Source organism: Rhinoraja longicauda, chromosome 2 (genome assembly GCF_053455715.1).
Source record: "Rhinoraja longicauda isolate Sanriku21f chromosome 2, sRhiLon1.1, whole genome shotgun sequence".
Lineage (NCBI taxonomy): Eukaryota > Metazoa > Chordata > Chondrichthyes > Rajiformes > Arhynchobatidae > Rhinoraja > Rhinoraja longicauda.
Window position 1 is genome coordinate 114684498 of NC_135954.1, and position 27849 is coordinate 114712346.

At 48.3% G+C, this 27849-nt stretch overlaps 1 protein-coding gene across 1 annotated transcript in view; it reads left to right on the top strand.

Moving 5' to 3' along the window:
- ghrhrl (growth hormone releasing hormone receptor, like) overlaps positions 1-26872 on the top strand; it is a 51157-nt gene extending 24285 nt beyond the window's left edge. The window contains exons 7-13 of the mRNA XM_078424254.1: positions 2130-2283; positions 6462-6522; positions 9570-9639; positions 16532-16623; positions 19457-19586; positions 23450-23491; positions 26774-26872. Coding sequence (XP_078280380.1) covers positions 2130-2283; positions 6462-6522; positions 9570-9639; positions 16532-16623; positions 19457-19586; positions 23450-23491; positions 26774-26872 — 648 coding nt within the window. The remainder of the gene's footprint in view (positions 1-2129; positions 2284-6461; positions 6523-9569; positions 9640-16531; positions 16624-19456; positions 19587-23449; positions 23492-26773) is intronic.
- Positions 26873-27849: the final 977 nt, after the last annotated feature.

Consider the following 27849-nt stretch of genomic DNA (forward strand, 5'->3'; position numbering starts at 1 on the left):
CCTAGCAAGCCTAATCTTTCCCTCTAGATCAGGCACTCTAGTCCTGGTAACATCCTCGTAAACATTCTTTGCACCTTTCCAGCTTAATGACATCCTTCTTGTAGCAGGGTGAACAAAACTGAACACAATACCGACCTCTTGTACAACTGTAACAAAATGTCCCAATTTCTAGAGTCAATAAAAGACACAAAGTGCCGGAGTAAGTTTGCAGGACAGTAGCATCTCTGGAGGACATTTGAAAGACACGGACTGGAGGCCAAACGCGGGCAGGTGGGACTAGAGTAGATGGGGTACCTTGGTGAGCATGGGCAAGATGGGCCGATGAGTCTGCTTCCGTGCTGTGTGACTCTATGAGTCGATGATAAAAGGGGACCGGAGAGGGAGGAGGGGAGCTGCTGAGAACGAAGGGGGAATTGGTAGGGTGGGGGTTTGCTGCCACGAGGGTTGCCAACTTTCTAACTCCCAAATAAGGGACAAAATGTGACGTCACTGCCCCGCACCCCACGTGACCTCACCCAGCCAGCGGCCACGTGCTCCCGCTCCACCAACGGTGGCCGCCCGGGCAGGGAGGCGGGTTGCTACGCAACCTCCGTTAGGCAAATGCACTCGACCCCGCTCCCCGAACACACTCTGTTAGCCTACAGTGTCCGAGCTTACAGTGTCCGGGCCTGCAGCGGCCCCCAGGCTTACAGTGTCTGGGCCTACAGTATCCGGGCCTGCAGCAGCTCCCAGGCCTAACACGGGACAAGGGCGGTCCCGTATGGGACAAACAAATTTAGCCCAAATTACGGGATGTCCCGGCTAATACGGGACAGTTGGCATCCACATACGGCGGCAGGCATTAGATATGACCATTCAATGAGCTTTTGTAACTTTGTCAGCGCCAAAATGTTGCAAACACTTGTGTACTGCTTTGGTGAGGTCTGTTGTATGACTTTACCGGGTTGTATGAAAAAACAAAGCAGATCACTCACTGTACCTACGTACATGTGACAATAAAGTATCATTGATCCATTGGATCATTGAATGAACAGGCCATTCGACTCATAAAGCCTATCCTGCCCTTCAGTAGTCTTAGAGTCATACAGTCTTACAGAGTGGAAGGCCCTTCGGCCTAACGTGCCCATACCGGCCAATATGTCCCAACTACGCTAATCCCACCTGCCTGCGTTTGGCCCATATCCCTCTAAACCTCTCATATTCATGTACATGTCTCATTGTTTCTTAAACTTTGTAATAGTCCCTGATTCAACCATCTCCTCTGACAGCTTGTTCCATTCACCCACCATCCTTTGTGTGAAAAGGTTACTCCTCAGGATCCTATTACATCTTTCCCCCCTCACCTTAAACCTATGTCCTCTGGTCCTCGATTCCCCTACTCTGGACAAGAGACTCTGTGCATCTACTCGATCTATTCCTCTCATGAATTTATACACCTCTATATGATCACCCCTCATCCTCCTGCGCTCCATGGAATACTCAACCTCTCCCGAGAGCTCATGTTCTCGAGCTATGGCAACATCCTCGTAAATCTTCTTTGCACCTTTTCCAGCTTGACAACATCTTTCCTATTACATGGTGCCCAGAGCATGTTCAAAATGTTGGGGGAGTCCAGAACCAGGGGCCACTGTTTAAGAATAAGGGGTAGGCCATTTAGAACGGAGATGAGGAAAATCTGTGGAATTCTCTGCCTCAGAAGGCAATGGAGGCCAATTGGATGCTTTCAAGAGAGAGTTTAGATAGAGCTCTTAATGATAGCGGAGTCAGGGGGTATGGGGAGAGGACAGGAACGGGGTACTGATTGTGGATGATCAGCCATGATCACAGTGAATGGTGGTGCTAGCTCGAAGGGCCGAATGGCCTACTACTGCACCTAGTGTCTATGGTCTAACATAATACTCTAAATGTGGCCTCACCAACGTCTTGTACAACTGCAATCAGTAAGATCATGGCAAAGCCATTAGCTGAACAACCTTCTCCTGGACTGTCTATATCCCCTAATTTGTCCAGCACTAAAATAGGTCCCTAACTGTTGGCTTCACCTGTGCTTGACGCACAATTATGGCGTGTCGTTCTTGAGAGAGGGCTGATGTATTCGGCAACACGTTGACCGCTGTGTGTGTTTTCAGGTGGGCTGTAAGGTCGCAGTGGTGTTCTGCTATTTCTCCTCGATGACCAATTACTTCTGGCTGTTGGTGGAGGCTCTGTTCCTCAACCTGCTGCTGCTGGTCGCGTTCTCCTACGACCGAGGCTACATGTGGTGGTGGTGCCTGCTGGGGTGGGGTATGTACCACAGCTCTAAGCACCTACTGAGATCCCTGCAGCACGGAATCCATGGTTGGCGAGGCCATGTCATAGAAACATAGAAAATAGGTGCAGGAGGAGGACATTCGGCCCTTCGAGCCTGTACGCACCGCCATTCATGGTGATCATGTCCTCTTTAGTGCCTCTTGCATGCGGACTCATTAGACCGTGGCACAGCGGTAGAGTTGCTGCCTTACAGTATAAGAAAATAACTGCAGATGCTGGTACAAATCGATTTATTCACAAAATGCTGGAGTAACTCAGCAGGTCAGGCAGCATCTCGGGAGAGAAGGAATGGGTGACGTTTCGGGTTGAGAATGCAGCGCCGGAGACCCGTGTTCGATCCCGACTACGGGTGCTGTCTGTATGGAGTTTGTACGTTCTCCCCGTGACCTGCGTGGGTTTCCTCCGAGATCTTCGGTTTCCTCCCACACTCCAAAGACGTACAGGTTTGTAGGTTAATTGGTTTGGTAAATGAAAATGTAAAAATTGTCCCCAGTGGGTGTAGGATGGTGTTAATGTGCGGGGATCGCTGGGCGGAGCGGACCCGGTGGGCCGAAGTGCCTGTTTCCGCACCGTATCTCTAAACTAAATTAAACTATTCCTGCTCACTTGCTAATCAGGGACAGGAGTTTTTACATTTTCCCTGTGACCACATGGGATTTCTCCAGGTGCTCCGGTTTCCTCCCACACTCCAAAGACGTGCAGGTTTGTAAGTTAATGGCTTCAATAAAATTGTAAATTGTCCCTCGTGTGTAGGATAGTGCTAGTGTACGGGGATCGCTGGTTGGCGCGGACACGGTGGGCCGAAGGGCCTGTTTCTGTTCTGTGTCCCTAAACTAAAGCAAACTAAACATTGAAACATATACCTTAGAGATGCAGCGTGGAAACAGGTGCTTAGGCCTAACATGTCCGCACAGACCAGCGATCACCCCGTACACTTGCACTATCCTACACACCAGGGCCAATTTACAACTTACAGAAGACAATTATGCTTCAAACCTGCACATCTTTGGCGTGTGGGAGGAAACTGAACCACCTGCAGAAGACCCACGTGGTCACGGGGCGAATGTACAAACTCCGTACAGACGGCACCCGTAGTCAGAATCGAACCCGGGTCTCTGGTGCTGTAAGGCAGCAACTCCACCGCTGCGTCATTGTGCCGCCCTTCTGCTGAACTGTTTGTAAGATAAGAATTTCACATTTCGTACATCTGACGATAAAATCATCATTGTACCATTGCACTTTAGACTTCGGTGATACAGTGTGGAAACTGGCCCTTAGGCCCACTGAGTCCACTCCGACCAACAATCGGAGACTAGCACTAGCGACAATTTACAATTTATAGAAGACAATTAACCTACAATCCCACACGCATTTGGAGTGTGGGAGGAAACCGGAGCAGGGGAAAAACCCACACGGTCACAGGGAATACATGCAAATTCTGTACAGACAGCACCCGGGTTTGATCCTGACTAAGGATTCTCTCTGTATGGAGTTTGTACGTTCTCCCCGTGACTGAGTGGGTTTCCTTTGGGTGCTCCAGTTTCCTCCCACACTCTAAAGACGGGAGGGATTTTATAGGTTAATTGGCTTCTGAAAATTACCTCGATTGTGTTGGATGCGAAAGTGGAATAACATAACATAACACTAGTGTAAGGGTATTAAATGGTTGGCATGGACTCAGTGCATTGTAACTCTAAACTCTCCTTATGCCCTCTACTGGTGGACATCTATATTCTGGAATCTTGAGCAACTCAGTGGGTCAGGCAGCATCACTGGTGGTGCAGAGGTAGAGTTGCCGCCTTACAGCAAATGCAGCGCCGGAGACCCGGGTTTCCATCCCGACTACGGGTGCTGTCTGTACGGAGTTTGTACGTTCTCCCCGTGACCTGCGTGGGTTTTCTCCGAGATATTCGGTTTCCTCCCACACTCCAAAGACTTGTAGGTTTGTAGGTTAATTGGCTTGGTAAATGTAGAAATTGTTGCTGGTGGGTGCAGGATAGTGTTATTGTGTTGGGATCGCTGGTCGGTGCGGACCTGGTGGGCTGAAGGGCCCGTATCTCTAAACTAAACTAAACTAAATCTGGCGAGGGAAGATGTTGAATATTTGCATTCCTATATTATTGAGAGAAAGGCAGCCAATCCACTTGGAGTTCAGCAAGGCGTATTGACAAAGTCCCGCACAGTAGGCAGGTCTAAAACGTTCAGTCACATGGGATCTGAGGCATTCTGGCAAGCGGTTTCCAAAATTGAGATGTAGGGAACTGCAGATGCTGTTTTCCCCCTTTCCCCCAACCCACCTAGATTCCATCCTCTGACTTCACAATTCGCAGCTTGTCTCCTTATCTCACACCTTTTCACCTCTGGCCCTTGTCCAACCATCTACCTTTCAAAACTTACCCTCACCGGCACAGTGGCACAGCGGTAGAGTCGCTGCCTGACAGCGCCAGAGACGCGAGTTTGATCCCAACTACGGGTGCTGTCTGTACGGAGTTTTCACGTTCTCCCTGTGACCGCGTGTGTTTTCTCCCTGTGCTCCGGTTTCCTCCCACATCTCAATAACGTACAGGTTTGTAGGTTAATTGGCTTCTGTAAATTGTCCTTCGTGTGTAGGATACAAGCGTACGGATGATTGTTGATCGGCGCGGATTCAGTGGGCCGAAGGGCCTGTTTCCACACCATATCTCTAAACTAAATTAAATCTCAAAGTTTCTCAGGTAAAAACTAGAAATCACTGATCTGCACACTTTAAATCATTAACATTCTTGGTTCCCTGATTTTGTTTGACAAATGATAATTCACCACTGTTCTCTTGCCTTGGGTTTAAAGTTTAGTTTAGTTTAGTTTAGAGATACAGGGCTGAAACAGGCCCTTCGGCCCACCGGGTCCGCGCCGACCAATGACCCCCACATATTAACACTATCCTACACCCACTAGGGACAATCTTTACGTTTACCAAGCCAACTAACCTACAAACCTGTACGTCTTTGGAGTGTGGGAAGAAACCGAATATCTCGGAGAAAACGCACGCAGGTCACGGGGAGAACGTACAAACTCCGTACAGACAGCGCCCGTAGTCAGGATCGAACCCAGGTCTCCAGTGCTGCATTCGCTGTAAGGCAGTAATCTACCGCTGCGCCACTGTAACCAAAGTCTTGTGAGTTTGTACGGTCTCCCTGTGACGCTAACACTATTCTACACCCACACACAAGGGACAATTTACAATATTTATCAAAGCCAATTAGTCCACAAACCTGTACGTCTTTGGAGTGTGGGAGGAAACCAGAGCCTCCAGTGCAAACCCATGCAGTCACAGGGAGAACGTACAAACTCCGTACAGACTGCACCAGTAGTCAGGATCGAACCTGGGTCTCTGCCGCTGTAAGGCAGCAACTCTACTGCTGTGCCGCTAACCCGTGTGGGTGAGCGTCAATTTCTGGGGGAGGGAGTGGAGTGGATGAGAATGTGGTAAGAGTAAAATTAGCGTCAGAAATAGGTACTTGAATGTTGGCTTGGACTCAGTGGGCCAAAGGGTCTGTTTCAGGGTAGGAAAAAAACTAGCAGATGCTGGTTTAAATCGAAGGTAGACACAAAATGGTTGAGTAACTGAGCGGGTCAGGTAGCATCTCTGGAGAGAAGGAATGGGTGACGTTTCAGGTCGAGACCCTTCTTCAGACTGATGTCAGGGGAGGGGGCGGGACAAAGATAGAATGTAGTCAGAGAGAGGAAGACTAATGTGAGAACTGGAAAGGGGGAGGGGATAGAAAAGGAAAGGGAAGTTAGAGAAGTCAATGTTCATACCGCTGGGGTATAAACTACCCAAGCGAAATATGAGGTGCTGTTCCTCCAATTTGTGCTGGGCCTCACTCTGACAATGGAGGAGGCCCAGGACAGAAAGGTCAGATTGGGAATGGGAGGGGGAGTTGAAGTGCTGAGCCACCGGGAGATCAAGTAGGTTAAGACGGACTGAGTGATGTTGTGTATGTGGAACGAGCTGCCGTGTCCACTAAAATCACTTCTTTAATGGTATGTTTGTGATTCTCCTGGCTGCTGAGAGTTCTGCCTGAAATGATGTTTATCTGGCTCTGTGCCTCCTGGAGGGACTTTAGCCTGAATTTAGCTGGGCCGCTAACAAACAATTTCTCTTCTTCAAGGTGTTCCAATTGTGTGCACGGCAGCCTGGGTGGTCACTAAATTCCAGTTTGAGAACACAGAGTAAGTAATAAATTAAAAGAAGATGTATGGATCGTGCTTCAACAAACGGCACGGCAGTAGAGATGCTGCCTTGCAGCGCCAGAGAACCGGGTTCGATCCTGACTACGGATACTGTCTGTAAAGAGTGTGTACGATCTCCCTTTTTTTTAATATATGCAAATACTTTTATTCATCAAACAAAAACGAGCATACAGAGTGGTAACATGATCAAAGGCTGCCTATATTGGCAGTTTACAAAACAAACAGTAATCAAATTAATATATCACCAACTTTATCAACAATACATTCGACCTCCCGCGGCGACCAGCATTCCCGGAAGGCCTCCAGAGTCCCCGTGGACACCGCGTGTTCCCTCTCCAGGGACACGCGGGCACGGACATAAGCCCGGAACAGGGGCGCGCAGCCGACCCCTGTGCGGCCGTCGACTGCCCGCTGCCTGGACCCGCGAATGGCCATCTTGGCCAGGCCCAGGAGCAGACCGACAGGGAGACCCCCTCCTCCCTCCCCCCTCTGTACCGCGTGCCCAAATATCAGGAGCGTGAGGCTAAAATGGAGCCAAAACATGAGGAGCAGCCCCTTCAGATAGTCAAACAGGGGCTGCAACCTCTCACACTGCAGGTACATATGGAACACAGTCTCTTCCTCACCGCAGAAGTGACAGGCAGCCGGCGAGTCCGTGAACCGGCTCAAGTACCTGCTACAGGCCACGGCTGTATGCAACACTCTCCATTCCAGGTCCCCGATGATCCCTGTGACTGTGGGTTTTGTCCGGGTGCTCTGGTTTCCTCCCACACTCCAAGCACGTGCGGGTGTGGAGGCAAATTGGCCTCTGTAACTTGCCACAAGTGTAGGATAGAACTAGAGTACGGGTGACTGCCAGTCTGTGGAAACCTGATGGAAGGGCCTGTTTTAGCATAGACCAACTGTCCCATATTAGCGGGACATCCCATTATTTAGGCCAAATTTGTTTGTCCCGCATGGGCCCACCCTTGTCCCGTATTCGGCCTGATGGGCACTGTAGGTCTGGAAACTGTAGGCCCGGACAGTGTAGGCCCGGACAGTGTAGGGTAACGGAGTGTGTTCGGGGAGCGGGGCCGAGTGTGTTTGCCTGATGGAGGTTGCGTAGCAACCCGCCTCCCGGCCCAGGCGGCCGCCATTGATGGAGCGGAAGCACGTGGCCGCTGGCTGGGTGAGATCACGTGGGTCACCTTTTCACCATTATTTGGGAGTTAGAAAGTTGACAACTTTTGCCTGTTTCCACGATGCATCTCTAAAAGAAATCTAAAAAAAAACAGTGAGTGAAATAATGACTTTCTCAACTCCCCTTTGTTCCTTCAACGAATGACGTCCAAAGTCCTCAGTAGATAGTTCAGTTATATAGTTATAACTCAGTAAATATAGTTCAGTTTAGTTCAGTGACACAGCTTGAAAACCACTGACCGCGCACCGAGTCCGTGTCAACCAGCGGTCACCTGTACACCAGATCTACCCAACACACTAGGGACAATTTATAGAAATTTAATCAAAAATATTTATTCAAATATTCAAATATTACATACAATACAATAAAACCAAAACAGAACCCACCACCAGAATACTATACAAACAAATATACCAATTGAAACTATTATACACAGCAGCAGTATGTTGGCACAATCGATATAGGTAGGAAGAGGAAGGAGGTTTTGCAACAATAGTTTACGGAATTGGGTAAAGACTGAGAAGCAGGACCTCCAGGGTAGTGATCTCAGGATTGCTTCCAGTACCTTGTGCTAGTGAAGGTAAGAGCAGGACGATAGGGGAAATGAATGTGTGGCTGAGAAGTTGGTGCAGGGGGCAGGGATTCAGATTTCTGGATCACTGGGATCTCTTCTGGGGCAGGGGTGACCTGTACAAAAGGGACGGGTTGCACCTAAACTGGAGTGGGACCAACGCCCTGGCGGGCAGGTGTAATGCTACACGAGAGGTTTCAACTGGATTGGCAGGGGGATGGGGTCTATATTGAGTATAGAAGTTGGGAGGTCATGTTGTGTTTGTACAAGACGTTGGTGAGACCGCATTTAGAATATTGTGTGCAGTTCTGGGCACTATGTTATAGGAAAGATATTGTCAAGCTTGAAAGGGACCAGGAAAGATTTACAAGGATGTTGCCAGGACTAGAGGGTGTGAGTTATAGGGAGAGGCTGAGTAGGCTGGGTCTCTATTCCATGGAGAGCAGAAGGATGAGGGGTGATCTTATAGAGGTGTATAAGATCATGAGAGGAATAGATCGGGTCAAACCCAGGCTCTAGTGCAATGAGGCAACAGTCCCACTGTAGGATTGTCACCTTGTCGTGGTGGAGAAGCTTGTGTGGTCCTGAGATCCTGAGAGCGATGCCGTCTGGAGCTACGCTCCTGGTAGGGTCACCCATGGCAGTAAGGTCGAGGGGGAGGTCCCTGACAAAGAGCAATCCAATCAAGACCTCAACGGCGGAACAGGCGGATGATGACTGACTTCAGTGGAGCGTCAAAACGGCTGGGAAGGCGGATGGAGGCTGCGGCAGAAAAGGGTCCCCGGTCGTCTTGGACTCCACGCCACTGGACCCTGACCCAGATCTGTCAAGGACCGTGTGTGTGGTGGCTGTCTGTGCACCAGTCTCCCCACGTTAAACAAAGTCACGCACAGGCATCCGACCCTATGGAGAGGGCAGTCATACTCGCTTCGAATGACTGCCGATGATGACTGTATCATTTGTTGCTGTTCTGGAGTAACACTGAATAGATTACCAGTGTGGCCAGGGTGCTCAGATTACAGTGAATAGATTGCAGCTTAAGGAATATGATTCATTTATATTTTGCTCTGTCTTTAGGTGCTGAGATGTGATAGAAGACTCTCTATATTATTCATTTATAAAATATGATTCATTTATATTTTGCTCTATATAGTTATATTTTGCTCTGTATATTTATATTTTGCTCTGTATATTTATATTTTGCTCTATATATTTATATTTTGCTGTATATATCAATATTTTGCTCTATATATTTATATTTTGCTCTATCGTTAGGTGCTGGGATGTGATAGAAGATTCTCCATATTGGTGGATTATCAAAGGACCAATTGTGGCCTCTGTTGCAGTAAGTGAGATGCATCCTTTTAAAATCAGCTTGGAGGGACACACTGCTGTCGAAGGGAGGAGATACAGTAGATAAGAAGCAAGGCGGCACGGTGGCACAACGGTAGAGTTGCTGCCTTACATGTTCACAAGTTATAGGAGTAGAATTAGGCTATTCGGACCATCGTGTCCACTCCGCCATTCAATCATGGCTGATCTCTGCCTCCTAGCCCCACTTTCCTGCCTTCTCCCCATAACTCTTGACACCCGTTCTACCTCTGCCGTAAAAATATCCACTGACTTGGCCTCCACAGGCTTCTGTGGCAATGAGTTCCACGGATTAACTACCCTCTAACTAAAGAAGTTCCTCCTCAGCTCCTTTATAAAATAGCCCCCTTTAATTCTGAGCCTATGACCTCTTGTCCTAGACTCTCCCACCAGTGGAAAACATCCTTTCCACACCCACTCTGCCTATGCCTTTCATTATTCTGTACGCTTCAATGAGATCCCCCTCAACCTTCTAAACTGCAGCTAGCTCAGGCCCAATGCTGTCAAACCCTCATCATATGTTAACCTACTCATTCCTGGAATCATTCTTGTAAACATCTTCTGGACCCGCTCGAGAGCCTGCACATCCTTCCTCAGATATGGACCAAATCTGCTCACAATACTCCAAATTTTGCCTGACTAGCGCCTTTTAGAGCCTCATCATTACATCTCTGAATTTGTATTCTAGTCCCCTTGATATGAATGCTAGCATTGAATTTGCCTTCCTTACTACCGATTTGACATGCAAATTAACTTTTTGGGAGTCCTGTACCAGCATTCCAAAGTTCCTTTGCACCTCCAATTTCTGGATTCTCTCCCCATTTAGAAAATAATCTATGCCTTTATTCTTCTTACCGAAATGCATGCACTTTGTTCTACTGAATTTCATCTGCCACTTCTCTGACCACTCTCCTAACCTGTCCAAGTCCTTCTGCAGAGTCCTTGCTTCCTCTACACTGCCTGCTTCTCCACCTATCTTAGCATCACCTGCAAACTTGGCCACAAACCTGCAAACTTGGCCACAAAGCCTTCAATCCCTTTATCCAAATATCACCTCACTGTACAAGAAGGGAGCAAAGCAGAAGAGCGGAAACTATAGGCCGGTCAGCCTGACTTCAGTGGTTGGTAAGATTTTAGAATCCATTATAAAGGAAGAGGTTACGCAGTACTTAGAAGTTCACAATAAAATAGGCCGAAGTCAGTGTGGCTTTGTGATGGGAAGATCTTGCCTGAAGAATCTGCTGGAGTTTTTTGAGGAAGTTAATAGCAGGACAGACAGAGGGGAGGCTGTAGATGTTAATCACCTAGATTTTCAGAAGACCTTTGATAAGGTGCTGCACGTCAGGCTGCGAGGGAAGATGAGAGCCCACGGTATTAAAGGAAAGATACTAGCACGGATAACGGGTTGGCTATGTGAACCATGTGAAGAGAAGTGGCCCCAGCACCAACCCTTGCGGAACTCCGCTAGTCACTGGCCACCAACCTGAAAAAGTGCCTTTTATTGCAACTCTTTGCCTTCTGCCATCCAGCCAACCCGTTATCCATGCTAGTATCTTTCCTTTAATACCGTGGGCTCTCATCTTCCCTCGCAGCCTGACATGCAGCACCTTATCAAAGGCCTGAAAATCTAGGTGATCAACATCTACAGCCTCCCCTCTAGTCCAGTCTGTCCTGCTATTAACTTCCTCAAAAAACTCCAGCAGATTCTTCAGGCAAGATCTTCCCATCACAAAGCCACTCTGACTTCGGCCTATTTTAGTGTGAACTTCTAAGTACTGCGTAACCTCTTCCTTTATAATGGATTCTAAAATCTTACCAACCACCGAAGTCAGGCTGACCGGCCTATAGTTTCCGCTCTTCTGCATTGCTCCCTTCTTGTACAGCGAGGTGATATTTGCAATTTTCCAATCTTCAGGAACCACTCCTAACTCTAGTGAATCTTGAAATACCACAACTAATGCCTCCACACTCTCTGAGGCCACCTCCTTCAGAATCCTGGGGTGCAGTCCATCCAGGTGACTAATCCACCCTCAGAACTTTCAGTATTCTAGCAACGTCTCCTTAGTAATCACTACTCCACTAACTTCCATCCCCTGACTCTAGGATTGCAGGCACATTGCTGGTGTCTTCCACTGTGAAGACTGAAGCAAAACAGTTATTCAATTCCTCTGCCATTTCTTGATTTCCTGTTCACACCTCCTGCATCATTCTCCAGCGGTCCAAAGTCCACTCTTAATAATAATAATAATAATAATCCATTTATTTTATATAGCGCCTTATCACATGCTCAAAGCGCTTTACAAAAACAATTAACATAGAAACAAACAGACAAACTATCCTGACGGAAAAGCGGCGAATACACAACGCCAGCGTCCTCTCACGTCAGGGTCCGGCAGTAGACATTAAAAAGCACAAGACACACAGATATAATTTTTTACACAAAACAGCCATCACAGTGATTGCTCTAGGCATACCCTCACTGTGATGGAAGGCAAAGTCTTATCTCCTCCTCATTCTTCTCCCGTGGTGCCACGAGGTGATCGAGGCTCCCAACTTTTTGAAGCCCCCACCGGGCGATGGAAAGTCCCAGGGCCGAGCCGAGCCGAGCAGGCCGATGAAAGTCCTGAGCCCCCACCGGGCGATGGAAAGTCCCAGGGCCGAGCCGAGCAGGCCGATGAAAGTCTTGAGCCCCCACCGGGCGATGGAAAGTGCTCTTGTCTCCTTTTTACTGTTTATAGATCGTTAGAACCTCTAGGGAATCCGGGGAATCCTCTTTTATATTATTGGCCAGCTTACATTCACACTTCACCTTTTCTTTCCAAACTGCCCTCTTAGTTACCTTTTGTTGTTCTTTAATAATATCCCAATCCTCTGGCTTCCCACTGATCTTTGCAATGTTATTTGCCTTCCCTTTTGCTTTTATGTTGTCCTTAACCTCCCTTGTCAGCCATGGTTGTCTTATTCTCCCCTTGGAATCTTTCTTCCGCTTTGGAATGAAATGAACCTGCACCTTCCGAATTATCCACAGAAATTCCTGCCATTGCTTCTCTACCGTCATTCCTACTAAAGCCCCTTTCCAGTCGATCTTTGCCAGCTCTTCCCTCGTGCCTCAGTGGTTCCCTTTGCTCAGCTGTAATACTGACACATCCGATTTAACCTTCCTCCTTTCAAATTGTAGGTTAAATCTTAACATATTGTGGTCACTACCTCCTTGTTGTTCCTTTATCTCAAGTTCTCTTTATTAAATCTGGTTCATTGCACAACATTAAATCTAGAATTGCCTTATCCCTGGTCGGCTCCACTACAAGCTGCTCGAAGAAACTATCTTGGAGGCACTCTACAAATTCACTTTCTTGGGTTCCAGTACCAGCCTGATTTCCACAGTCTACCTGCACATTGAAATTTCCCATGACCACCTTGTAGATTGCCTTTCCTACACGCCGATTTTATTTCCTGATGCAACTTGTACCCTACATCCGGGCTACTGTTTGAGGGCCTGTAAATAGCTCCCATTAGTCTTTTTACCCTTGCAGTTTTTCAGCTCGACATCTTCTGATCCTTTGTCACCCTGAGATAAGGACTGAATTTAATTCATTACCAGCAGTGCTACCCCATCCCCTCTGCCCACCTGTCTGTCCTTGCGATAGGATGCGTAGCCTTGAATATTTAGCTCCCAATTCCAATCCTCTTGCAGCCTCGTCTCCGTAATGCCGACAACATCATACCTGCCAATTTCCAACTGTGCTCCAAGCCCATCCACTTTGTTCTTTATGCTACATGCATTCAAATATATTACCTTTAATTTGGTGTTGACCACCCCTCCCCTCACAACCATCCTTGCTCCATTCTCCCTTTCTAAACTCTCTGTCTTGTTATTACTGGAGACTTCCATGACCTTTCCTGCACTCTCTTTCCTGTTAACTCCACGCATACGCTTCCACCTTGTTGACCCCCCCCCACTATTTATGTCAAACCCACCCAAGTAGCTCTAGCAAACCCACCTGCCAGAATGTTGGTCCCCCTCCAGTTAATGTGCAACCCGTCCATTTTGTGCAGGTCACCCCTGCCCCAAAGGTCACAGCATTACAGCACCAGAAACCCAGGTTTGATCCTGACTGTGGGGGCTGTCTGTATGGAGTTTGTGCGTTCTCCCAATCACATCGTAGGTTTTCTCCGGGTGCTCCGGTTTCCGCCCACATCCCTTAGACGTGCGGGTTTGTAGATTCATTTGGCTTCTGTAAATTGTAAATAGTCCCTGGTGTGTAGGATGGTGCTAGTGTATGGGGGATCGCTGGTCAGCACGGACTAGTTTTGTTTAGACAGATACAGCGCGGAAACAGAACCTTTCGGCCTACTGGGTCCGTGCTGACCAGCGATCCCCACACATTAACACTACCCTACACACGCTAGGGACAATTTTTACATTTACCAAGGCAATTAACCTACAAACCTTTGGAGTGTGGGAGGAAACGAAAGATCACGGAGAAAACCGACGCAGGTCACGGGGAGAACGTACAAACTCCGTACAGACAGCACCCATAATCGGGATGGAACCCGGGTCTGCAGCGCTGCATTCACTGTAAGGCAGCAACTCTACCGCTGCACCTGTTTCCACACTGTATCACTCTATGACTCTAAGAAACAGTTAGACAGGTACATGGATAGGACAGGATTGGAAGAATATGGACCAAAGGCAAGCAGGTGGGACTGGTGCAGCTGGGACATGTTGGCCGGTGTGAGCGAGTTGGGCCGAAGGGCCTGTTTCAGCGCTGTATCACTCTATGACTCTATGCTGTGCCGTACTGTTCTATGTACAGGTCCACCATCGATTTTCCGGCAACTGGTGTTCCGGCACCCCCATTAACCCAGACAAAACTACACGTCATCGAGTCATAGGGTCACAGAGTGATATAGTGTGACACCACTTATTTTTTGGGACGTCATTGAGTCATACAGTGTGGAAACAGGCCCTTCAGCCCAACTTGCCTACACCAGCCAACATGTCCCAGCTGCATTAGTCCCACCTGCCAGCATTTGGTCCGGATCCCTCCAAACCTGTCCTATCCATGTACCTGTCTAACTGCTTCTTAAATGTTGGGCTAGTCCCAGCCCCAACTACCTCCTCTGGCAGCTTGTTCCATACACCACCACAATTTGTGTGAAAATGGTATCCCTCAGATTCCTATTAAATCTTTTGCCTTTCACCTTAAACCTCTTGTCCTCTATTCCCCTACTCTGGACAAGAGACTGTGCATCTACCCAATCTATTCGCCTCATGATTTTATACACCTCTATAAGATCTCCCCTCATCCTCCTACGCTCCATGGAATAGAGACCCAGCCTACTCAACCTCTCCCTATATCTCAGACCCTCTAGTCCTGGCAACATCTTCATAAATCTTCTTTATACTCTTTCCAGCTTGACAACATCTTTCCTATAACACGGTGCCCAGAACTGAACACAATACTCTTAATACGGCCTCACCAACGTCTTATACAACTGCAACATGATCTCCCAACTTCTATGCTCAATACTCTGGGCGGTAAAGGCCCATGTGCCAAAAGCCTTTTTGACCACCTGATCTACCTGTGACTCCACGTTCATGGAGCTATGCACCTGCACTCCTAGATCCCTCTACTCTACAGCACTACAAGGAGCCCAACGATTCACTGTGTAGGTCCTGCCCATGTTAGTCTTCCCAAAATGCAACACCTCACATTTTTCTGCATTAAAATCCATCAACCATTCCTCAGCCCACCTGGCCAATCGATCCAGATCCTGCTGCAATCTTTCACAACTATCTTCACTATCTGCAAAATCACCCACTTTGTATATTGCAAACTTGCTAATCTTGCCCTGCGTGTTCTCATCCAAATCATTGATGTAGATGACAAACAGTAACGGGCCCAGCACCGAACCCCGAGGCACTCCACTAATCACAGGCCTCCAGTCCGTGAAGCAACCTTCCCCCATCACCCTCTGCTTTCTTCCATAAAGCCAATTTGCTATCCATTCAGTTATCTCTCCTTGGATCCCATGCGATCTAACCTTCCAGAGCAGCCGACCATAGGGAACCTTGTCAAATGCTTTACTGGTCCATATATACAACATCTACTGCTCAGTAGCTGTATGTCTACAGCTCTGCAGCAGCTCTGTACAGCACTGTAGCAGGCTGTAAATGTTTCTTACATGTTTCAATAGTAGCTGCCTCAACTACCTCCTCCAGCAGCTCATTCCATATACCTGCCACCCTCTGTGGTAAAATGTAGCCCCTTAGTTTCCTATTAAATCTTCAGTCGGAAGAACCCGAAATGTTATCCATCCGTTTTCTCCAGAGACGGTGCCTGACCCATTGAGTTGCTCCAACAATTTGTGCCTGCCTTCTGTATAAACCAGCATTTGCAGTTCCTTCCAGCCTCATTGCGGGCGGCACGGTGGCGCAGCGGTAGAGTTGCTGCCTTACAGCGAATGCAGCGCCGGAGACTCAGGTTTGATCCTGACTACGGGCGCCGTCTGTACGGAGTTTTTACGTTCTCCCCGTGACCTGCGTGGGTTTTCTCCGAGATCTTCGGTTTCCTCCCACACTCCAAAGACGTACAGGTATGTAGGTTAATTGACTGGGTGAATGTAAAAATTGTCCCTAGTGTGTGTAGGATAGTGTTAATGTGTGGGGATCGCTGGGCAGCGCGGACTCGGTGGGCCGAAGGGCCTGTTTCCACGCTGTAAATCTAAAAAAAAAATCTAAATTGCTCTAAATTGCTCTGGTCTTCTCACAAGGGCAGGACAGTTTTTCCCTAATGCATTTGTCTTCTTTTTTTAAATCAGCCTGTTCACATACTAATTCTTTTTTTTTGTTGCTTTTCCAGATCAATTTTGTGCTTTTTGTTAACATCATCAGGATCTTGGTTCAAAAACTGATTCCCAGGGACCAGCATCTGGCCAATTCCTCGCAGTACAGGTGAGCAAACTGCGCATCCCTGAGATCCCTGAGATTTATCAGGCCAACAGCCTCTTCACCACTACAAGCTCCAAATAAGTTCCAAACTACATAGACTTTGGGGCATTGACTGCATAGACTTTAGGGGTTTTGTCTTTTTGCGCTATTATTGTTTTGTTTGTTTTTATGTATGTGTATACACCGATCAGCCAAAACATTATGACCACTGATAGGCGAAGTGAATAACATTGATTATCTTGTTACAATGGCACCTGTCAAGGGGTGGGATATATTAGGCAACAAGTGAACAGTCAGTTCTTGAAGTTGATGTGTTGGATGCAGGAGAAATGGGCAGGAGTAAAGACCTGAGCGACTTTGACAAGGGCCAAATTGTTATGGCCAGATGACTGGGTCAGAGCATCTCTGAAATGGCAAGGCTTGTGGGGTGCTCCCGGTCAGCAGTGGTGAGTACCTACCAACAGTGGTCCGAGGAGGGACAAACCACAAACCGGCGACACGGTGTTGGGCGCCCAAGGGCAACGAAGGCTATCCCGTCTGGTCCGAACCGACAGAAGGTCGACTGTGGCACAAGTCACAGAAAATGTTAACGGTGGTCATGGGAGGAATGTGTCACAATACACAGTGCATCGCACCCTGCTGCATACGGGGCTGCACACGGAGGACCAACAGCATATTAGGCAGGTGGTCATAATGTTTTGGCTGATCAGGTCATAATGTTTTGGCTGATCGGTATATATATGTATGTATGTATGTGTATGTGTAAATGTATGTATACACACAATGAATTATTTTTTCTAATTTATTATATTGTTTAGTGTTTACATATTGTGTTGTGCTGCTGCAAGTAAGAATTTCATTGTTCTATTTGGGACAAATTACAATAAAATACTCGATTCTTGTAACAAAAAAAACCTGCAGATGCTGGTTTAATTCGATTGTAGACACAAAATGCTGGAATAACTCAGACGGTCAGGCAGCATCTCCGGAGAGAAGGAATTGGTGACCTTTCGGGTCGAGACCTTTATTCAGACTGATATTGGGGAGGGTGGGATAAAGATAGGACGGAGACAGGAAGACTAGTGGGAGAACTGGGAAGGGGGAGGGGATAGAGAGGGGAAGCAGAGACTACCTGAAGTGGGAGGTCAATGTTCATACCGCTGGGGTGTAAACTGCCCAAGCAAAATATGAGATGCTGTTCCTCCAATTTGCGCTGCGCCTCACTCTGACAATGGAGGAGGTCCAGGACAGAAAGGTCAGATTGGGAATGAGAGGGGGAGTTGAAGTGCTGAGTCACCAGTAGATCAGGTTGTTGGAGACGGACTGAGCAGAGGTGTTCAGCGAAGCGATCGCTGAGCCTGCACTTGGTCCCGCCTATGTAGATCTACACTGCATGTACACCCAGGATGAGGTGTTCCAAACTAGGGCATCGGAGATATCCTCATTCTTTAGGAAATGGGGGTTCCCCTCTTCCATTGCAGATGAGGCTCTCATTAGGGTCTCCTCAATATCCTGCAGCTCCGTTCTTGCTCCCCCTCACCCCATTCGTAACAAGGATGGAGTCCCCCTTGTCCTCACCTTCCACCCCATCAGCCATTGCATACAACAAATTATTCTCCAACTTTTCCGCCACCTCCAACGGGATCCCACTACTGGCCACACCTTCCCATCTCCACCCCTTTCTGCTTTCTGCAGAGACCGTTCCCTCCGAAACACCCTGGTCCACTCCTCCCTTCCCACCCAAACCACCCCCTCCCCAGGTACTTTCCCCTGCAACCGCAGGAGATGCAACACCTGTCCCTTTACCTCCCCCCTCTACTCTATCCAAGGACCTAAACTGTCTTTCCAGGTGAGGCAGAGGTTCACCTGCACCTCCTCCAACCTCATCTACTGTATCCACTGTTCCAGGTGTCAACTTCTCTACATCGGTGAGACCAAGCAAAGGCTCGGCGATCGTTTCGCTGGATACCTCCGCTCAGTCCATCTCAACCAACCTGATCTCCCGGTGGCTCAGCACTTCAACTCCCCCTCCCATTCCCAATCTGACCTTTATGTCCTGGGCCTCCTCCATTGTCAGAGAGAGGCCCAGCGCAAATTGGAGGAACAGCACCTCATATTTCGCTTGGGTAGTTTACACCCCAGCGGCATGAACATTGACTTCTCCCACTTCAGATAGTCCCTGCTTTCTATCTCTATCCCCTCCCCCTTCCCAGTTCTCCCTCTAGTCTTCCTGTCTCAGACTACATCCTATCTTTGTCCATGCCCCTCCCCTGACATCTGTCTGAAGAAGGGTCTCGACCCGAAACGTCACCCATTCCTTCTCTCCTGGGATGTTGCCTGTCCCGCTGAGTTACTCCAGCATTTTATGTCTACTCTTAATTCTTGATTGGTCAGACCGCATTTGGAGTATGTGAGCAGTTTTGGGCGCCAGTTTCTGAGGAAGGATGTGCTGGCGTTGGAGAGGGTCTAGAGGAGGTTTGCGAGTATGATTCCAGGGATGATTGGACAGGTTGGGAGAGTGGGCTGAGAAGAGGCAGATGGAATACAGCATTGCAAAGTGTGGAGTCATGCATTTTGGTAGTAGGAATAAAAGCATAGACTTTTTGCTAAATGGGGAGAGAATTCAGAAATTAGAGGTGAAAAGAGACTTGGGAGTGCTGGTGCAGGATTCCCAAAATCTGCAAGTCGTATCGGTAGTAAGGGAGGAAGGTCGACTTGATGGACCGAATGGTCTACTAGAACTTATGAATTTGTGAACTTTAAGGGCAGGGTCCACCTTGAGTGGATTTGGAGCCCCTGTGGCCAATACTGATTGCTCTCCTGTCCTCTCCTGCAGGCGTCTGATGAAGTCCACCATGCTGCTGGTTCCTCTGTTTGGGATCCACTACATTATCTGTGCCTTTCCACCTGATGGAGTTGTGCTGGCCATAAGGCTGTACCTCGAACTCTGCATCGGGTCGTTTCAGGTAGGGCAGACCACGAACTGTGCACGGGCGGTAAACTGACCTCGGGCCTCGTACATTGGACTGAAAATGTCCTGGTTGGGTTTGCTCCTGGGCCTGGCCAAGCTGGCCGTCCGCGAGTCGCGGCGCCAGACGGAAGAGGGCTCTGCCCGAGCCGGCTGCCTGCCCCTTTTCTGGGGTTATGTCCATGCCCGGGTGGGGTTAGAGAGGGAGTACGCGCTGTCCACGGGCACCCTGGGGGATTTCCGGGACCGCTGGGCACCGCGGGGGGTTGAATGCATCCCGGACAAGGATTGTAACATAGTTGTATGGTAGTTCATTTAGTATATTTGTTTGTCTTGTATTATGGTGGTGGGTTCTGTTTTGATTTTATATTATTTTTAATAAATTGAATACATTTTTTGATAAAAATGGGCTTCATCTCTTCATGTCCATAAGTGATAGGAGCAGAATTAGGCAATTCGGCCCATTGAGTCTACCCCACCTTTCAATCATGGCTGAACTATCTTTCCCTCTTAACTCCATTCTGCTGCTTCCCCATAACCCCTGACACCCGCACTAATCAAGAATCTATCTTTCTCTCTTAAAAATGACCATTGATTTGGCCTCCACAGCCTTGTGTGGCTTCTTTTATTGGAGATTTGGAGCACGAGAGGTGACCTCACTGAGGTGTACAATATTGAGGTGTACAAGATCATGAATTGTATAAGAGCACGAGGGGTACAGATAAACTGAACGCGTCACAGTCTTTTTCCCCAGTCTATAGAGGATCCTAAAACTAGAGGGCACAGGATAAAGTGGGAAGGGAGTGATTCACGAGGAACCTCAAGGACATTTTTTTCACTCAAAGGGTACCCTGTATCTGGAATGAGCTGGCAGAGGAAGTTATAGAAGGTATCACAACATGCTGGAGTAACTCAGCGGGTCAGGCATCATCTCTGGAGAGAAGGAATGGGTGACGTTTCGGGTCGAGACCCTTCTTCAGACTGATGTCGGGGGGGGCGGGAGAAAGAAAGGATTTAGGCGGAGACAGAAAGGCAGTGGGAGAACTGGGAAGGGAGAGGGGAAGAGAGGGACAGAGGAGCTATCTAAAGTTAGAGAAGTCAATGTTCATACTGCTGGGCTGTAAGCTGCCCAAGCGAAATATGAGGTGCTGTTCCTCCAGTTTGCCGCGGGCCTCACTATGACACTGGAGGAGGCCCATGACAGAAGTGGATACAATTACGAGTTCTGCGTTTGAATTAAGTTTAGTTTATTGTTACGTGCATCGAGGTACAGTGAAAATCCTTTGTTGCGTGCTAACCCGTCAGCAGAAAGACAATACATGATTACAATCGAACCATCCACAGTGTGCAGATACATTATAAAGGGAATCGCGTGAATGACGTTTAGTGCAGGGTAAAGTCCAGTAAAGTCCGATCAAAGATAGTCCAAGGGCATCCAATGAGGTAGACTGGAGCTTTGTTGAGTAGAGCTTTGAGCACGTGGCTCAAAGACTGGCGTGGAAGAAGTGGGTTTGAATTTGTGGGACATTGGCACCAGTATTAGGGAAGGAGGGAACTGTTCCGACAGGACGGACTCCACTTGAACCTGACTGGGACCAGACTCTTCGCAAACCGTAAAACCAGGGCCGTATATCGGGGTTGAAACTAAATAGTTTGTGGGGGGGGGGCAGGGTGCAAGGTGCAAGGTGCAAGGTGCAAGGGTGGAGTTAAAGGGAAAGAATGTGCAGGAAAAGTTACAGAAGTCTCCAGAAGTAACAGGGCGGAAAGCTTAAGAAGGGAAAAGAGAGTAAGACTGGGTAAAATCGGAACCATAAAATCTCCTCCCGTGAGAGGAGGGGAGGTGAATACCGAATTAATGGTGTTGTATTTATATGTGCATATTATAAGGAACAAAGTGGTTGAGCTTGTAGCACAGTTAGAAATTGGTAGGTATGATGTTGTGGGAATTACACAGAAATGGCTGCAAGAGGACCGGAGCTGAGAGATGAATATTCAAGGTTTAATGTCCTATTGGAAAGACAGACAGATGGGCAGAGGGGGTGGGGTAGCTCTTTTGGTAAGGAATGAAATTTGGTCCTTAGTGAGGGGTGACAGGATCAGAAGATGTAGAGTTATTGCGAGTAGAGCTGAGAAATTGTAAGGGTAGAAAGACTCAAATGGGAGTCATTACAGGCCTCCAAACAGTGGCCAAGATACAGCATGCAAGTTACAGACAATTGGCATGTAGGAAAGGCGAACAGTGGTCATGGGAGATTTCAATATGCAGGTAGACTGGGAAAGTCAGGTTGGTACTGGACCTCAAGAAAGGGAATTTGTAGAGTGCTTCCGAGATGGTTTCTTAGAGCTGCTTGTAGTGCCCCCTACCGGGGAAAAGGCAATTCTGGATATAGTGTTGTGTTATGAACCGGATTTGATAAGAGATCTCAAGGTATAGGAACCCTAACCACTAGTAGGTAGCGACCACAATATGATAAGATTCAATCTGCAATTTGAGAGTGAGAAGATGAAATTGGATGTGTCGGTTTTGCAGCTGAGCAAAGGAGACTAAAGAGGCACGAGGGAGACGCTGGCCAAAGGTGACTGGAAAGGGACCCTAGCAGGGATGATGGTGGGACGGCAATGGCAAGAATTTCTGGGAATCATTCGGAAGATGCGGGATCTTTTCATTCCAAAGAGGAAGAAAGATTCTAGTGGGCGAATGAGGTGACCGTGGCTGACAAGGGAAGCCAAGGACGGTATAAAGCTAAAAGAGAAGGCATACAACATCGCAAAGACTAGTGGGAAGCTAGAGGATTGGGAAGCTTTTAAAGAACAACAGAAGGTAACTAACAAGGCAATGGGGAGAAAAGATGAAATACGAAGGTAAGCTAGCCAATAATATAAAAGAGGCTAGCAAGAGTTTCTTCAGTTATATAAAGAGTAAGAAGGAGGCAAGAGTGGACTTTGGGCCGCTGGAAAATGATGCAGGGGAAGTGATAATGGGGAATAAAGAAATGGCAGAGGAGTTGAATATCTTTTTTGCATCAGTCTTCACAGTGGAAGACACCAACAACGTGCATGAAATTCACTAGGGAGAAGGTGCTTGGGAAGCTGAAAGGGCTGAAAGTGGATAAGTCACCTGGGCCGGATGGACTGCACCCTGGGGTTCTGAAAGAGGTGGCTTTAGAGATTGTGGAGGCATTGACATTGATATTTTAAGAATCACTAGAGACAGGAGAGGCTCCAGACGATTAGAAAATTGCCAATATTACCCCGCTGGACAAAAAAGGAGTAAAGCAGAATAGTGGGAACTATAAGTAGGAAAGAAAACTGCAGATGCTGGTTTAATTTGAAGGTGGACACAAAATGGTGGAGTAACACAGCGGGTCAGGCAGCATCTCTGGAGAGAAGGAATGGGTCGGGGCCTACAGCGTCGGGGCCTATAGCGCCCCCCGGGCCCAATACGGGACAAGGGCAGGCCCTTACGGGACAAACCAATTTAGCCCAAAATAAGGGATGTCCCGGCTAATACGGGACAGTTGGCAACGGTAACGCGGCACGGTAGCGCCAGAGACTCAGGTTCGATCCTGACTACGGGTGCTGTACTGTATGGAGTTTGTACGTTCTCCCCGGGACCTGCGTGGGTTTTCTCCGAGATCTTCGGTTTCCTCCCACACTCCAAAGACGTACAGGTATGTAGGTTAATTGGCTGGGTAAAATGTAAAAATTGTCCCTAGTGGGTGTAGTATAGTGTTAATGTGCGGGGATCGCTGGGCGGCACGGACTTGGTGGGCCGAAAAGGCCTGTTTCCGGCTGTATATATATGATATGATGATGATATGATAACCCTAGATTGATCGCATTCTGTTTGTTTCCTCACAGGGTTTGACAGTGGGAATCCTGTTCTGCTTTATGAATCAGGAAGTAAGTGGAAGCTTAATGTGTTAACTAACCTCCTCTCTTCCAGATGGCATGCAAAGTATTTCCCAGTGATGATAACCATGTGATGAAAAGTGGCAGTCATACAGTCATACGGAAACAGGTCCTTTGGCCCAGCTTGCCAATGCATAGTAATGGAGTCATACTGCAAGGAAACAGGCCCCTCAGCCCATCCTGTCCATGCATGGGGTCATAGAATCATACAATACAGAAGCAGGCCCTTTGGCCCAGCTTGCCCATGCTGATCTACACTACACTAAAGGCGGTAGTTGAGGCAGGAACTATAACAACATTTAAAGGACAGGTAGTGGACAGGAAAGGTTGAGAAGGACATGGGTCAAACACAGGCAGGTGGGACTAATGGTAGATGGGGCATAGGGGTGCCAACTATCTCACTCCCAAATACAGGACAAGGTGACGTCACCGCCCCGTGCTCCACGTGACCTCACCCAGTCAGCGGCCACGTGTTCCCGCTCCAACAATGGCGGCGCCTGGGCTGGGAGGCGGGTTGCTACGCAACCTCCGTCAGGCAAACACACTTGGCCCCGCTCCCCGAACACGCTCCATTAGCCTACACTGTCCAGGCCGACAGTGGCACGCGGGCCTAATACGGGACAAACCAATTTAGCCCAAAGTACGGGATATCCCGACTAATACTGGACAGTTGGCAACCCTAATGGGGCACCTTGCACGGTATAGGCAAGTTGGGCCGAAGGACCTGTTTCCATGCAGTATGATTCTGCGACTCTATGACTCAAAGTAGGAGGAGGAGTGGGCCATTTGGCCCCTCGAGCTTGCTGCCACATCCAATTGGAACGTAGAACAATAATAATCATTATAATAGTCATTATTTATATACTTTCATCAGGATTCCCCTCAACCTCCTGACAATCCAATCTTGACCAACCTCTCCTTACAGCGACTTCCCTCTAAAGGAGGCAGCATCCTGCTAAACCTGCATCCTCCCAAAGCCTCCACACCATTGCTGCAAGGAGGTGACCAGAAATAAACACAATGCACCAAACGTGACTTTGGTGAGTTGGGTAGAACACAATTGGGTAGGCCATTTAGAACTGAGATGAGGAAAAACTTTTTCAGTCAGAGAGTTGTAAATCTGTGGAATTCTCTGCCTCAGAAGGCAGTGGAGGCCAATTCTCTGAATGCATTCAAGAGAGAGCTAGATAGAGCTCTTAAGGATAGCAGAGTCAGGGGGTATGGGGAGAAGGGAGGAACGGGGTACTGATTGAGAATGATCAGCCATGATCACATTGAATGGCGGTGCTGGCTCAAAGGGCCGAATGGCCTCCTCCTGCATCTATTGTCTATTGTCTATTGTCAAAGGATTTGCATAGAACATCAAGCATAGCACAGGACAGCACAGGATCAGGCTCTTCGGCCCACAATGTCTGTGCCCAACATGATGCCAAGTTAAATTAATTTCCTCTGCCCGCATGTGAACCATATCCCCCCATTCCCTGTATATCCATGTGCCTATCTAAAAGATTCTTCGAGGCCACTATCGTATCTGTCTCCACCACCACCCCAGGCAGCGTGTTGCAGGCCCCCGTCACAATCTATGTGAAAAAAACCTTCCGCGCACATCTCAAAGAAAATAGATTCTATTTTCTATTTCTAGGAGGAGGCCATTTGGCCCTTTGAGCCAGCACCGCCATTCATTGTGATCATGGCTAATCATCCACAATGAGGATTTGAGTATAGGAGCAGGGAGGTTCTGCTGCAGTTGTACTGGGCCTTGGTGAGACCACACCTGGAGTATTGTGTACTGTTTTGGTCTCCTAATCTGAGGAAAGACATTCTAGCCTTAGAGGGAGTACAGAGAAGGTTCACCAGATTGATCCCTGGGATGGCAGGACTTTCATATGAAGAAAGACTGGATAGACTAGGCTTATACTCGCTGGAATTTAGAAGACTGAGGGGGGATCTTATAGAAACATATAAAATTCTTAAGGGGTTGGAGAGGCTAGATGAGGGAAGATTGTTCCCGATGTTGGGGAAGTCCAGAACTAGGGGTCACAGCTTAAGGATAAGGGGGAAGTCTTTTAGGACCGAGATGAGAAAACATTTCTTCACGCAGAGAGTGGTGACTCTGTGGAATTCTCTGCCACAGAAGGTAGTTGAGGCCAGTTCATTGGTTATATTTAAGAGGGAGTTAGATGTGGCCCTTGTGGCTAAAGGGATCAGGGGGTATGGAGAGAAGGCAGGTAAAGGTTACTGAGCTGGATGATCAGCCATGATCATATTGAATGGCGGTGCAGGCTCGAAGGGCCGAATGGCCTACTCCTGCACCTATTTTCTATGTTTCTATGTTTCTAATCAGTACCCCATTACTGCCTTCTCCCCATATCCCCTGATTCCGCTAGACCCAAGAGCTCTATCGAACTATCTTTTAAATTTATCCAGTGAATTGGCCTCCACTGCCTTCTGTGGCAGAGAATTTCACAAATTGACAACTCTCTGGGTGAAAAAGTTTTTTCTCACCTCAGTTTTAAATGGCCACCCCTTTATTCTTAGCCCCACTTTAAACTTTATCTCCTTCAAACTTTGCCCTTCTAATCTTAGAGCTATGCCCTCTAGTATTTGACATTTCAGAAGTTCATAAGTTATAGGAGCAGAATTAGGCTGTTTAGCCCATGGAGTCTACTCCGCCATTCAATCAATGCTGATCTACATTTTCCCACTGAACTCCATTGTCCTGCCTTCTTCCCATAACCCCTGACACCCGTACGAATCAAGAGCCTGGTGATCTCCACCTTAAAAATGTCCATTGACTTGACCTCCACAGCAGTCTGAGGCAATGAATTCCACAGATTCACCAGGTGGCGCTGTAGTAGAGTTGCTGTCTTACAGCGAATGCAGGGCCGGAGACCCGGATTCCATCCCGACTACGGGTGCTGTCTGTACGGAGTTTGTACGTTCGCCCCGTGATCTGCGTGGGTTTTCTCCGAGATCTTCGGTTTCCTTCCACACTCCAAAGACATGCAGGTATGTAGGTTAATTGGCTTGGTAAATGTAAAAATTGTCCCTAGTGGGTATAGGATAGTGTTACTGTGCAGGGATCGCTGGTCGGCGCGGACCCGGTGGGCCGAAGGGGCCTGTTTCCGCGCTGTATCTCTAAACTGAACTAAACTAAACCATTCACTGACTAAATTTCCACCCTTGGGATAAAGGTTCTGAGCATCTCCCGATGTGTTTTGCTGGATGAAGACGTGTTGCTAACGCATTAAAGGATTGGCTCTTCCTCGGCAGGTACAGACTGAGATTCATCGACGGTGGTTGCGGAGTCAGTTGGATAGTTACGGTGCTGTGCCCGTCATTGGGAAGAGCCAGATGGACACCTCCTGCTGAGCTCTGGGCCAAAGGCCTAACCAACCCCCTCCCATCAATCCCGCTGCACTTCTCTTGCTACCTCACCACTCTCACAGAAGACGGATGACTACACCAGCCTCCCCCCCCCCCCCTCCCCCAGCGATGACACCCCTCTTCCCCCCCTCCGTCCGACCACTAAAAGCCCCACGCAGCCAACTGTGGTAAGAAACCTCTCTGGTGCCTCATAGAAGAACGTTTTTCACGCTGGACAAATTACTTGGATGCATCTAATCCCGCAGGGTGAGTGATGAATTGCTAGTCCATCTTCCTGCACCTCAGGGCGGCACGGCCATGCGGCGGTAGAGTTGCTGCCTTACAGCGCCAAAGACCCAGGTTCGTTCCTAATCCTAATCATAATCATACTTTATTAGCCAAGTATGTTTTGCAACATACGAGGAACTTCATTTGCCATACTGTCATACCAATAAAAAACAATAGAATACACAAAATACATTTGAACATAAACATCCACCACAGCGACTCCTCCACATTCCTCACTATGATGGAAGGCGAAAAAAAGTTCAAACTTCTTCCCTTTGTTCTCCCGCGGTCGGGGGCCTCGAGCCTTCCGTTGACGGGACGATCTTGGCTCCCGTAGCTGGCAGCGTATGGGCCCTCCACATTGGGGCGTTGAAGCTCCTGCACGGGGGGGAGAATCTCAGCTCCCCCGCGCCGGGTGATCGGACCCCGGGTCGGAGCTGGTCGAACCTTCTGCGTCGTTTTGAGCTCCCGACATCAGTCTCTACCCGAGACTGCGAGCTCCTCGATGGTAAAATCCGCAGGCCGCGGTTGGAGCGTTGATCCCAGGCAAGGAATCGCAGGCTCTAATGGTAAGTCCAAGTCAATCCCGACCAAGTCAATCCCGAGCAAGGCCTCCAGCTCCATGATGTTAGGCCGCAGAGCGACCGGAGACATGATCTGCAAAAACAACCGAGTTTGTACATTCTCCCAGTGAC